Source organism: Myotis brandtii, unplaced genomic scaffold (genome assembly GCF_000412655.1).
Source record: "Myotis brandtii unplaced genomic scaffold, ASM41265v1 scaffold369, whole genome shotgun sequence".
Taxonomy (NCBI): Eukaryota; Metazoa; Chordata; class Mammalia; order Chiroptera; family Vespertilionidae; genus Myotis; species Myotis brandtii.
The window spans coordinates 487,504-500,003 of NW_005364180.1; the positions used below are offsets into that span (position 1 = coordinate 487,504).

Below are 12,500 nucleotides of genomic sequence, written 5' to 3' on the forward strand. Positions count from 1 at the left end.
GCCGAGGAGCTCAGAGTCTCTTTATTTAGAAAGAGGAGAATAACTCCACCTCCCGGGGTCGTGCGTGTTTTGACTGAGATCCTGAGGAGAAGCAGTTTTAAACCTCCTCGTGGAGACCCCGCCGCCGGGTGCTGTGCAGGGTCGCAGGTCGCCGGGCACAGGCCTCCTGGGGGCCCCGGCGGCGGGGGGTTGGGAACCAGAGCCTAGAAGGTGTGGTGCCCGGCGAGGTGCTTGCACTTCACGAGAAGGGACGCCACCGGGTCGCTGATGCTTTTCGAAACGACCTGGGAGGGGAGAATGGGGCCATTGGAAGGCCTGGTGTAATGGTTCGCCGGGTGTTGGACACAGACCGCCGTGGGTACGTGATGACACACACAAAGCTCTTTTAAGTGGATGAAAGGACAGGTTTGGATGGAAGGAGCAAAAATAATTATGAGAGTGGTGTTTTTTTTTAGGTGTGAAGAGGCCTGAACCACAACCCAGGGCGGGGTGACTAGGTCAGGGCCTGGGGTGGGTGGGAGCCTTGGAGTTCCCGTTGGGGACTCGGTAGTGGAGCGAGCAGACGAGGGGAAGACTTAGACCTCCTGGCAGCATCGTGGTTGGAGCAGGCGCTCCTCGGTGCTGCGTGTGGGAAAGCCGTCACTCCCATTCTTAGGGCTGCTGTCTGCGTCGGGGTTCTCCGGGAAAAGAACAAATAGATGCATAGCACAGGGATCTGTAACCGGAGGATCCGTGGGCCCGCGCCGCCTGCCACTGCTTGAGCCATTTAAGCAGAGACGGATTGAATCATATATGAGCGTGTATTCCAATCCTGCCAGCGGTATGGGGAGAACACAGCAGGTCAGCCACAAAGACCTGCTCTGCATCCCCCATAAGCCGCTGCTTACATTGGGTCCACGGTGGAGTAGCCAGCTGGGCGGGTAAGCCGGCTGGAGGTGTGCAAAGGCCTGCAGGTGTGCAGCAGGCCAGGGAAGCAGGCTGGAGGTGTGCAAAGGCCTGCAGGTGTGCAGCAGGGCTGGGGACTTAGTGATAGGCGAGGGCTGGGGTCTGCAAAGGGCGGGCGATTCTGGTTTCAGCAGCAAAAATGTTCATCTTTCCACGATGGGGAGGGCGGGCTGCGTTGCCTGGTGAGCACCCAGGTCCCACGAGCGACTGCCAGCCCCGTTAGAACGTGACTTCTTTACTCAGAATAAAGCAGTCACAGTTAACAGAGCATGATTAACATTTCTTACAATTCCAGCTGGTTCCCCAGCATTCTGTTTCTGCCCCTATCAGAGCGACCTAAAGAGACTTATTTTAAGGAATTGGCTTAGGCCGTGGTCGGCAAACTGCGGCTCTTTGGCCCCTTGAGTGTGGCTCTTCCTAAGCCTTAGGAGTACCCTAATTAAGTTAATAACAATGTACCTACCTATATAGTTTTAAGTTTAAAAAATTTGGCTCTCAAAAGAAATTTCAATCGTTGTACTGTTGATATTTGGCTCTGTTGACTAATGACTTTGCCGACCACTGGTTAGGTGATTGGAGGGGTTGGCAAGTCCAAAATCGCAGGGCACAACCTTCGTTTTTGCTGCTAAGGTTGTTCAGATGAGTTGGAGGAGACCCCTGCCACACGGAGAGCAATCTCTCTTATTTATTTAGTCAACAGATTGCAAATGTGAGCTTCATCTACAAAAATGCCGTCACGGCAACACCTGGGTTTGTGTTTGGTTGTAGCCTAGCCAAGCGGACACAGAACACTAACCATCACGGCTGCTTAGGGGAGGAAGGCGGAGGGATGATTTGGGAAAGAATAAGTGTGGTTTTCACGTATGGCAGGAAGATGGATAGTCATGTTTTGTGGTTGCTTTGGTAATTGTCTCATCTCACCTTTGCCTAACCAGTTGTATGTGTGTTTTAATTTAAATAGATTTTTAGAGGAGAAGAAAGGCAAGAGGGAGAAACATCTATTTGTTGTTCCACTTATTGATGCATTCACTGGTTGATTCTTGTGTGTGCCCTGACCAGGGATAGAACCTGCACTGCAGCCTTGGCTTATCTGGATGATGCTCTGACTGAGCTACTCAGCCATGGCCTAACCAGTATTTGCCTGTCCCGCGGGGCTCAGGTCTGCCCTTCTGGTCCCTGGACTGCTCAAGTTGGGCCAGGCACACTCTGGATTTTGCAGATGATACGGATGCAGATGTCTGCTTAGCCCCTATGCATGCTAGTCCTGTTGCTGCTTTGGGCACAAAATGTTAAGACCCTTAAGGACCTCAACAGCGTCTTATTCCTCTTAGCACCCAATTTAGTTCCACTCAGGAAGCCTTAGTTAGTACTGAATCGAGTTCCTTGCCAGACTGTAAGTTTCTTGCCAATGGAAACCTTGTTTTCTTCATCTTTTCATCTTCTGCAGTGCTAACTTGGTTTCCTTTTTGTTGTGTTAAATTTGTTTAGCTAAAGGCATGACAAATTGGTGAGATAGCACCAATATAACCTTATTATTATTTTTTCATCCTTCAAGTTCCTCCTTGTGTTACTTGCCTTTCTTTTCCAGCTGCCCCTCCTGCTATGGGCATTCAAGGCCTGGCCAAACTGATCGCTGACGTGGCCCCCAGTGCCATTCGGGAGAATGACATCAAGAGCTACTTTGGCCGCAAGGTGGCCATCGATGCCTCCATGAGCATCTATCAGTTCCTGATTGCTGTTCGCCAGGGTGGGGACGTGCTGCAGAACGAGGAGGGTGAGACCACCAGCCACCTGATGGGCATGTTCTACCGCACCATCCGCATGATAGAGAATGGCATCAAGCCCGTGTATGTCTTTGACGGCAAGCCACCGCAGCTCAAGTCGGGTGAGCTGGCCAAACGCAGTGAGCGGCGGGCTGAGGCGGAGAAGCAGCTGCATCAGGCTCAGGCTGCTGGGGCCGAGGAGGAAGTGGAGAAGTTCACTAAGCGGCTGGTGAAGGTCACCAAGCAACACAATGATGAGTGCAAGCATCTCCTGAGCCTCATGGGCATCCCGTACCTCGATGCCCCCAGTGAGGCAGAGGCCAGCTGTGCAGCCCTGGTGAAGGCTGGCAAAGTCTACGCTGCGGCCACGGAGGACATGGACTGTCTGACCTTCGGCAGCCCTGTGCTCATGCGGCACCTGACGGCCAGCGAGGCCAAGAAGCTGCCCATCCAGGAGTTCCACCTGAGCCGGATTCTGCAGGAGCTGGGCCTGAACCAGGAGCAGTTTGTGGACCTGTGCATCCTGCTGGGCAGTGACTACTGTGAGAGCATTCGGGGCATCGGGCCCAAGCGGGCCGTGGACCTCATCCAGAAGCACAAGAGCATCGAGGAGATTGTGCGCCGACTTGACCCCAACAAGTACCCTGTGCCAGAAAATTGGCTCCACAAGGAGGCCCAGCAGCTGTTCCTGGCGCCGGAGGTGCTGGACCCGGAGTCTGTGGAACTGAAGTGGAGTGAGCCGAAGGAAGAGGAGCTCGTCAAGTTCCTGTGTGGCGAAAAGCAGTTCTCTGAGGAGCGAATCCGCAGCGGCGTCAAGCGGCTGAACAAGAGTCGCCAAGGCAGCACCCAGGGCCGCCTGGAAGATTTCTTCAAGGTCACCGGTTCGCTCTCTTCAGCTAAGCGCAAGGAGCCAGAACCCAAGGGATCCGCTAAGAAGAAGGCAAAGACTGGGGCGGCAGGGAAGTTTAAAAGGGGGAAATAAATGTGTTTCCCTTCGTTATACCTCCTTGACCCCGGAATACCTGCTTTGTACCCTCAAGAGCTAGTACTAGAGAAACCTGCGTGGGGCAGGGAGGGGATTGCGTTGCTTCCCCAGGACTGCCCTTCTCGGTAGTGCTTTTCCCTTTTTACTTGATCTTGTGGCAGGAAGGCCACAGAGGTACTCTGTTTTCTTCTATTTTAGCTCAGGAAAATATGCCAGGCTCACACCACCCTTCAGTCAACTTAATGAACACTGAACCCACTGTTACATAAAAGTCATAGCAACAAGTGTTGGAGGGAGAGGAAGATACATGGTGGAGACAAAGGACTGAATGGAGATGATGTCCTCGCTGGCCAGCTGTTAGTGATGGTGGAGCCAGTCTGCACTTTTCTCTCTGGTTCAGCCTGGACCCACCCTGAAGGAGAGCCAGCGGGAAGACTCAGTCTAAACAGATAGGAAGAGCTACTGAGAAATGACAGGCGGCAAGCTGGAGTCCCTGGAGTTCGAAACGTGGGTTTCATTACTGGCTGTGTCTCTCGGCCGGGCAGAAACTTGAACTTGCTATGTAACTTGAATCTTTACTTAGTTATTCAGAGGCATAAGGTGGCTTAGTTCTCCTGGCCTCCCTGAGGCAGTCAGCTGAGTTGAAACTTTGGGATAAGATGCTATTGTCATGTGCTATTTTTGTTTTAAATGTATGAAAAAAAAGTCAATAAAAGTAGGCAGAATATAGTGTTTCTTTCATTCCTAACATAACATGCTGGAATTGTACCCTACTAACAGGTGGTTTGAGCGTGGCCACAAGGTGGCGCTGCGCCCCCATTGAATGGCTAAAGGATCTTGGGCGGTAGGTACTTCAGCCATTTGGAGGATGCCAGTTTATCTTGCTAGGAACAGTTACCCGTTTTCCACCTGCTGTGTGAGATAAAGGAACTCCTTTGAGAAACACTATTTAGTCAGGGATGGGGACCCTTTTTCTGCCAAGGGCCACTGGATATTTGTAACATCATTCACAGACCATACAAAATTACCAACTTAAAAATTAGCCTGCCCTAGCCAGTTTGGCTCAGTGGACCAAAAGGTTCCGGGTTCGATTTCGGTCAAGGGCATTTACCTTGGTTGCAGGCTCCTCCCCGACCTGGGCCCTGGTCAGGGCCTTGTGCAGGAGGCAACCAATCGATGTGTTTCTCTCACATCGTTTCTCTTTCCCTCTCTCTCTAAAAAAAAAAAAAAAAAAAAAATCAATGGAAAAATATTCTCTGAGGATTAACAACAACAAAAACAGCTTTGCTATATTTGGTCAAACACTTAATGAACTCACCCCTAGTGCCTTGGCAGGACCAGATCAAATGATTTTGTGGGCTTATACAACCCTGGGCTGGTGATCCCCACCCGATTAGATAAGCTGCTATGCTAGCATTGGAGCATTCACCATTTTGTAAATTGCAGAAGCTGCTTTAAACATCACTTCCTTGTTCCTTTTGTGACATCCGGTCCAGGTTGCTGTTTCTCGTGGAGAGGGGATGTTTTCGTACTTTGCAGGATTTGTAATCCTGGTAGAACTTGGTGGGGAGCTGTCCTGCCTGATTTCCTAATTTTGTAGCATTTATAAAAGTAGGCAGAATATAGTGTTCTTTTCACTCAGATAACATCTCTGTAGGTCGGGACAAACTTTTTTTTTGCATTTGAATTAGTTTTATTTTCTCAGAAAAACAACAGTAGGTCTGCTCTTGTCCTGCAGTGACCCTTTGAAGCCCCAAGGCATTTACCTAATCCCTAGCTCAGAGCGGCTTGTATATCCACGTTCCCTTTTTATCTCAGAACCTCCAGTGCCTATGGAGTCTCTTTGTAGCTGGGTTCCCATACACAGGTGCTAAGTTTGGTTATTTTCTCTTGCTAATCTCATGTCTATTTAATTAGACCAGTGAGAAGGCTGCCAATTTTTATTTAGCATATTCTAATATGCTGGCTCAAAGACTGCTGTTGTAGTAGGATGGAGGTTAGAAAAGCACTGCTTTGCAGTCCAGCTTTGAGGCAGTGTGCCTGCAGAGGAAGATTTAGGCAAAAAGCAGACACGGGGACCACCCGTGTACACAGACTAGAAATGAGTTCAAGGGTGAGGGCACTGCCTCATAGGAGGGATGCACGGAAAGCCTAGTGTCTCTAGCATTTGAACGTGGGCGCCCTGGGAAGGGGCTGGCTTTTCCTTGCCATAGTCCACCCGTGCTGTTCCCTGGGTTTCCTGACGTTCGTTCTGCCCAAGGGGCCTATGCAAAGGGATTCATGTTTGAAACATGTTCAGAAAGAACTTAGACCCATAGACGTACAGTGACTTCAAGAACAGGCACAGGGAGTCCTTTGTACATGCGCAGAGGAGCGCTGTGGGTTGCAAGCGAGGAGCCTTCATTTGGTCAAAATCTGCTTTATTTTTCAGCTTTCCTCCGTCAGGATGTGGTAACAAAGTTGGCAGGTACAGAAGGATAGCGATGCTGGGCCTGGTTACAGAAAATGCCTCTGGCCAAGTGGGGGGGAAGATGAAAGTGACTAACGCAAACATTGGGAGTTTTTCAAAAGTGAGTTCAAATGTTAGTTCTGCCACAATCTGTGACGGGAGGCGACTTGTTCTATCTCAGCCTGTCTCCTCAGCTGTCATGGGATTTGAGATCACTCATGTTCCCACCGTGACCATCGGAGCCCTTTGTCACCGGTGTGTCCGTTAGTGGCCATGAGACCACACTGGCCCAGGCTCAGGAGAAGGCCACACGTTTGAGGTGCTTTGAGGACCTGGGCTTGGCTCAGGTAGCTTCGCTGGGTTTGCTCAGCCTGGGCCCAAAGCCGGAGAGCTTGGCAGCTGGTGACACCACACCCACCTCAGGTAGCGGGGAATTGGGGGGCGGGGGGTCAGCACCCATTTTGGAGTGAGGAAGCCAATGCTTCAATTGTGCGTCTAATTTAAACCAGGTTCTGCCCAAATGAAAAAGATCCGAACTCCTGTTACCTGTTCCCCCCATTTCTGCTGGGTTTGCTCAGCCTGGGCCCAAAGCCAGAGAGCTTGGCAGCTGGTGACACCACACCCACCTCGGGTAGCGGGGAATTGGGGGGCGGGGGGGTCAGCACCCATTTTGGAGTGAGGAAGCCAATGCTACAATTGTGCGTCTAATTTAAACCAGGTTCTGCCCAAATGAAAAAGATCCGAACTCCTCTGTTACCTGTTCCCCCCATTTCTCTGTTTTTTACATTTTTTTGTTTTGACAAACCTCTAATCACAACATCCTTTCCACAGGTGGTGCCTCTAGTCCCCTCCCAACGTCTCCCAAAACGAACAGCCAACTCTCCCGGGGCCCCGAAGGCTCAATCCGCCCGGGGTGGGTGCTGAATGGCACGGGTGCAGGGAGCAGAGAGGGTGTGAACGCTGATGACAAGTCCTGCAGTTAAGGCCCGGCTCCTGGGGCACACTGCTGCTTGCTCTCTAGAGATGGGTTAAACTTTCTCTTTTAAAAAGCAGATTTAAAAAATTGGCATCTCTGTATTAAACTAATGAGAGACCATCCTAAATTCCTACCTGGTCTCCAGCAGAGAGAGACCCTTGAACAGAGCTGACAGTGAGATGCCTAACGACAGCAACAGACGATCCCATGACCACGAACTTCTGTGTGTTTACTCCGTTTCTGGTTTAGAGCTAGGAAGCGATTACACTGAGCCCCACTGCTCCTGCTCAGAGTGATGCTGTAGATGACCCACATGAAGGGCATTCTTCCAGCCCCATCTTCTCTACCATCAGCCCTGGGTCCCCTCCTGCCTGCTGGGTCGGTGTCTCCCCGCTTGGCCCCTTGTGCTCACGGACGCTGTTGTATTAAACTTGGCGTTACAGAGAGGGAAGCAAAGAACCCAATAGGCCCCCGTTTGTCTCTGAGGAGGAGAAAATCAAGGTGCCCCGTCTGCTCACTTGCTGATGGAGCAGGAAGTGGACGCCCTGTCCTGGGAATTGTCACTCCTTAGGTGCTGGTCAGAGGGGAAAAGCCGAAGGGAGTCTTAATGGCCAGTAACTCTGCTGACATTTTGGCAGGACCCAGGACCTAATGCTCCCTTGGGACTCTGGGTGGAACGTGGGACCAACCGTCTGCTTACTTGCTGATGGAGCAGGAAGTGGACGCCCTGTCCTGGGAATGTGTCACTCCTTAGGTGCTGGTCAGAGGAGGGGAAAAGCCGAAGGGAGTCTTAATGGCCAGTAACTCGGCTGACATTTTGGCAGGACCCAGGACCTAATGCTCCCTTGGGACTCTGGGTGGAACGTGGGACCAACATCAGCAGGATCCTTCGGGGCCAGATGTCTTCCGTACCGCAGCCGGCCTTTGCCCTGCGTGCTTCTGCAAGTGGAGAAATTGCTTCTCCAGGAACCTGAGGCTCTTGGAGGTCACAGACTTGGTGGCGCTAGAGTGGGCTGAGCCCCCAGGCACTGCGTGAGGCTGGCCTCCGAGTTCTAAGCACTGATGCTTCCTAAGTCTGGCTCCAAAGGTTCAGCTGCTCCACCTCCCTCCACCCTGCGGACCTCAGGTTTGCAAAGGAGGGTGGAGTGGACCAGGAAGATGAGCTCACCCCTTTCTGGGTGGAATTTTACTGCTAAACTTCCTGATTCCTGGGCTCAGTTGGTCCTCCCTATTCTTCTCACACCTTCCCGACTCCCTCTTGCTCACCAACCACCTACATCTGACACTAGAAAAAAGAAACAAACTCACATCCCTGCCCTAACAGCTCCACCCTTCCTCCAGGGGCTGTCATGTTCCCCTCCCTCTTTGGGTCCTAAATCTGCCTAGAAGGTCAAGGGGAGGGGTTTGAGCCCGAGCCTTGATCTCCTCAAACCGCCCCCCTCTGGATGTTAGGATTGTAGTGGCCTGTCCCTGGGGCTTCCTTCTGCGTTGGCTCCGGAGGCTCCTCTTCCGGGAGGGGGGCTGCTGTTATTGGTGAAGGTAGGCATCCAGCCAGAGCTGCCCCGACTCCTTCAGGGAGCTGCAGGGAGAAGAGGGGAGCAGGCGGTGAGGGGGGCAGGGCAGGGCCGAGCCCCAAAGCCAACCCACCCACCAGAGAGGTAGTGGGGACTCTCACAGAGGTCTGGAAGCCCGTGTCCATGGCTTGAGGCCCCCTCCCTCCAGGTGAACTCTCTTCCCCTCTGTCTGAGAAAGAGCTTGGGCCGCACATGGGAGCAGAGGACTGACTTGGCCACGCGGAGCGCCCTGCTTTGGCCTCGGTGGGCTCCATTCCACGGGGGAAACCTTCCTATCGCTCCGGCCCCCCAGCCCTGCCCGCTTCCCTCCCCACCAGCCACCTCCCCTGGCTCGGATGCTCACCGAACAATGTCCGCGAAGGCCGCGAGCAGGGGCTTGGACTGGTACTCGATGCCGTGCTTGGCACACAGGGAGCGCACCAGGGGAGCCACTTTGTGGTAATTGTGTCGCGGCATCGTGGGGAAAAGGCTTCGGGAAGAACGGGCAGTCAGGGCTTCTGCTCCTCGGCCCCCCACCCCCCGCACCCGTGGACCCTGCCCAAGGCCCTGCTTCCGGTGTCTACTTACTGGTGTTCAATCTGGAAGTTGAGGTGCCCACTGAACCAGTCATTGAAGGCCGACTTGTGCACGTTGCACGTTGCCTGGAGCTGGAGGGGGAGGGGAGGGGAGGGGAGGGCACGGCTCTGAGGACCAGATGCAAAGGCCAGTCCAGCTCTTTCAGTCCACGCTGTCTGAGCGGCGGGGCTGTGGAACTGTCCCCGGTCACCCCCCTCCACATGGTGGCAGGAGAAGCGTCCAGCTAATGAGGCGATGCTGCCGGAACTTGTGTTGTTACTGCTCCCCGGTCCCCTCCCCGCGTCTCTGCCCACCCCCACTTTTTCTTAGCTGTGTCAGCCTCGTTCTTCCAGGTCACTGTCCCTTACCTGGGTGGAGACCCAGTCCCTGTTCTGGTCGTGGTCAATGTGCATGGGGATATGGTTCATCTGTGTCACCCACACAAACCAGTTGCTTTCCAGGAACCTGGTGGGTATAAGACAGACAGGACAAGCGGAGCTCAGAGTCCCTCTCCCGCAGGGACCTGCTCCAGCCCGGCCACCTTCCCGGGCCAATGCCCCACACAGCCCCCACCAGACTGGTTCCCCCAACATCTCCTCTTCTCCGCCAACCCCTGCCCCCGCCTGACACTACCTGACCACGAAGAAAAGGCCCAGGAGGCCCTTCACCCCCAGCAACGGCAGGTAAGTGAGGGCGATGCGGACGTAGAAGGTGATCATCCAGGCCAGGTCCTGCGGAGAGGCAGAGCGTGAGGACGGGCACAGCACTCCCTCCTCCCCTCTCACTCACCTGGTGTGGCCCCGCCCTGGTACCCCGACTGGAACACTCAGTAACTGTCGGGTCCCTCCCCAGAGCCCAGTCCTGCAGGGTCTAGCGCCACGGCTCCTCCCTCCCGTTCCTAGTGGCACCCCAGTCCGCCCTGCCTGTTCCTTCATGGACGCCATGGCTACAGGGTCTCCTTGCCGCCCGCTCCTCCCAACCCAGCCACGTCCTTCATCGAGCTGCTAGCGAGTCCCCCAGCATCGCGGCTCAGGTCATGCGGTGCCCGGTCCAATCTCCAATCGCTCTTCTGTACCAGACTCCTCCCCCGACACTTGAGTCCCCGACAGAATGTCAGCTGCTCGGCTCAGAGGCCATCCTCCCCCGCATCTATCTGTCCTCCAGAGGCAGCTGCACACGTGAGGTGACAGAGCCTTTCCTGACGCCTCTTATCGAGCCGAGTGTCGTCGGGTCCCTTTTGGAATCTCAGGTCCCTCTGCCTGAACTTCATCCCCGTGTCAACCACACCCTCCACCTGCTCCGTCAGAAATGTCCTGGGAGCGGGCCCGCCTCTCACTCGCCCTCCCCACTCCCCAGCCTGCCCCTGGCCAAGCCCAGCCAAGGACCTCAGGGGAGACTGCTGAGTGGAACAGGGCGCTGCGGGGGAGTCCGAGTCACCCGCCGACAGGTGAGGGAGACCTACACCTGGTCTTGCTCTACTTCAGGCCTGGAGTCAACCTCCATGGGTTCCCCTGGAGGGCCCTTTCCCTCCCCCGGGGAGCTGGGGACAAAGGCCCAGGAGACTCACCACCCACTTCTTCCGCTGGATAACGAAGTAGAAGATGTACCACTGGAAGTAGAGAGGTAGCAAGGCTGGGGGCCCAACTGGGGAGGAAATGGAGACCGGGAGGAGGTGTGAGCAGCACGAGGGTCACAAAGGGCTGGCCGGTCCTGGAGGGATGGCCTCCAGCATCTCCGCCATCTCCTCCTGTCGCCCCTGCTGCCTTGGCACCCCGTCCCTGGGAACAGCAGGCACTGGAGGTGGGCATGAATGCAGGTCTGCAGAAGGCAGTCTCCCAAGAGGATGCCAGCAGGGGGCGGGGTGGGAGTGGCAACCTGCTCTGCCCCTGTGCCTTTCCAAGGGCCCGGCTAACACTCCCCCGTTGTCCTGGCGACAGCCCTGCCCCTGCCGGGCCTTCCTACTGACCCTGTGCCTGCCCCTGCCGTCAGCTGCCCCATGTTCCTGGCTGCTCCACCATGCAGGTGAGGGGGCAGGAGCGCGCGCGCGCGTGTGCGTGTGTGCGTGTGTGCGTGTGTGTGTGTGTGTGTGTGTGTGTATGGGGGGCCCTGCTGCTCCCCCGTGGGCTGAAAGCTCACTCCCACCCAACCCAAAGCCTAGCAGTCAGCTGTGGAGGGGGGGAGGTGCCTCCCTTAACACTGGGAGCTGAGGAGGGGGACAGTGTCCGGTGCGCTGCTCCTTCTCTGCACAACCCCCACATTGCCACGCCTACCATGGCTCCTCTCCCCTGAGGTGTCATGCCTTCCAACATCCTTTCTTCTGGACGTTCCTGCTCTACCCTCTGCCACCCCCCTTTCTCCAGTGGGGATGGCTGGTAGCAGGCAGCTGGGATAAATTCCTCCGAACTAAAACGGGATGGATGGGACCCTCCCTCCCTTCCTTTAAAACTCCGGTTGGAAGCATTATAGAGCAGAGTTTCAAAGCAGGGAGCATGTAGCGTCTTCAGAGAGAGCTTAAGACGACAGAAATGTTTCCTCCTCTTCCCAACAGCTCCTCCAGTCCCTCTCGGGTCCAAACCTCCACAGCTACATCCTCAAGTCTCGGGTGGGACCACGCCCCACTGAGTCACCTTGACCCAGGTCTCTGTTTGACAGGTTTCGAGGTGAGGTTTTAATCGGGATCCCCCCCCACCACCACCATTCAGTTCTCCGGTGGAAGCCAGTGTGGGACTGGAGGAACCTGACCAAACACGAGGCTCAGTGCGGAGGGCAGACTGCTCCCCCGCGGGGAGTGACCTGCTGGGGCGGTGCTTCCTCCAGCCTTTACCTGAAAGGCCAGGACCCGGGCGGACGCCTTCCCTCCTCACATCCTTCACCCCGGCCCGCGCTCCCCCGCCTGCACGCCCCCGCCCGCATGCCCCCGGAGGGACACTCACTCAGGAAGAAGTATTTGTGCTGGTGGTTGTACGGCATGTACTTTTTCTTCTGTTTCCCAAGCTGCGAAGAAAAGCAAACACAAATCAACTCCCCCGGCCCAGTCACCCCTCTCCTCCCCCTGTGACCTTGGCTCGGCTCAGGCCGACTCCAGGGCTGTTGCTGCTGCTGGAGGCGCCAGCAGGCCCAGGCTTACCTCCGGCGCCCGGCACGTGAAGCCAGGGGGGCCACCCCGAGGCGTGCAGCTCAGTGGCCCATGCCTACGCACAGCAGTGTCTCCAGGTCCTCAGGACCCGCATGTCCATCCAAAGACAGCTTCGCC

General features: G+C 55.2%; 2 protein-coding genes across 2 annotated transcripts in view; one reads left to right on the top strand and one right to left on the bottom strand.

Moving 5' to 3' along the window:
* The first annotated feature begins 2,042 nt into the window (after positions 1-2,042).
* FEN1 (flap structure-specific endonuclease 1) lies at positions 2,043-4,420 on the top strand. The gene has a single exon (XM_005872193.2). It carries the CDS (start codon positions 2,548-2,550, stop codon positions 3,688-3,690), a length of 1,143 nt encoding a protein of 380 aa, XP_005872255.1. The 5' UTR covers positions 2,043-2,547; the 3' UTR covers positions 3,691-4,420.
* A 1,676-nt stretch (positions 4,421-6,096) lies between these two features.
* Positions 6,097-12,500, bottom strand: part of FADS1 (fatty acid desaturase 1) — a 17,907-nt gene continuing 11,503 nt past the window's right edge. The window contains exons 7-15 of the mRNA XM_005872201.2: positions 12,181-12,241; positions 10,815-10,891; positions 9,881-9,978; positions 9,616-9,712; positions 9,260-9,339; positions 9,036-9,161; positions 7,953-8,697; positions 6,900-7,766; positions 6,097-6,688 (exon numbers count right to left, since the gene is read on the bottom strand). Of these exons, the coding sequence (XP_005872263.2) occupies positions 8,646-8,697; positions 9,036-9,161; positions 9,260-9,339; positions 9,616-9,712; positions 9,881-9,978; positions 10,815-10,891; positions 12,181-12,241 (591 nt within the window). The 3' untranslated portion in view covers positions 6,097-6,688; positions 6,900-7,766; positions 7,953-8,645. The remainder of the gene's footprint in view (positions 6,689-6,899; positions 7,767-7,952; positions 8,698-9,035; positions 9,162-9,259; positions 9,340-9,615; positions 9,713-9,880; positions 9,979-10,814; positions 10,892-12,180; positions 12,242-12,500) is intronic.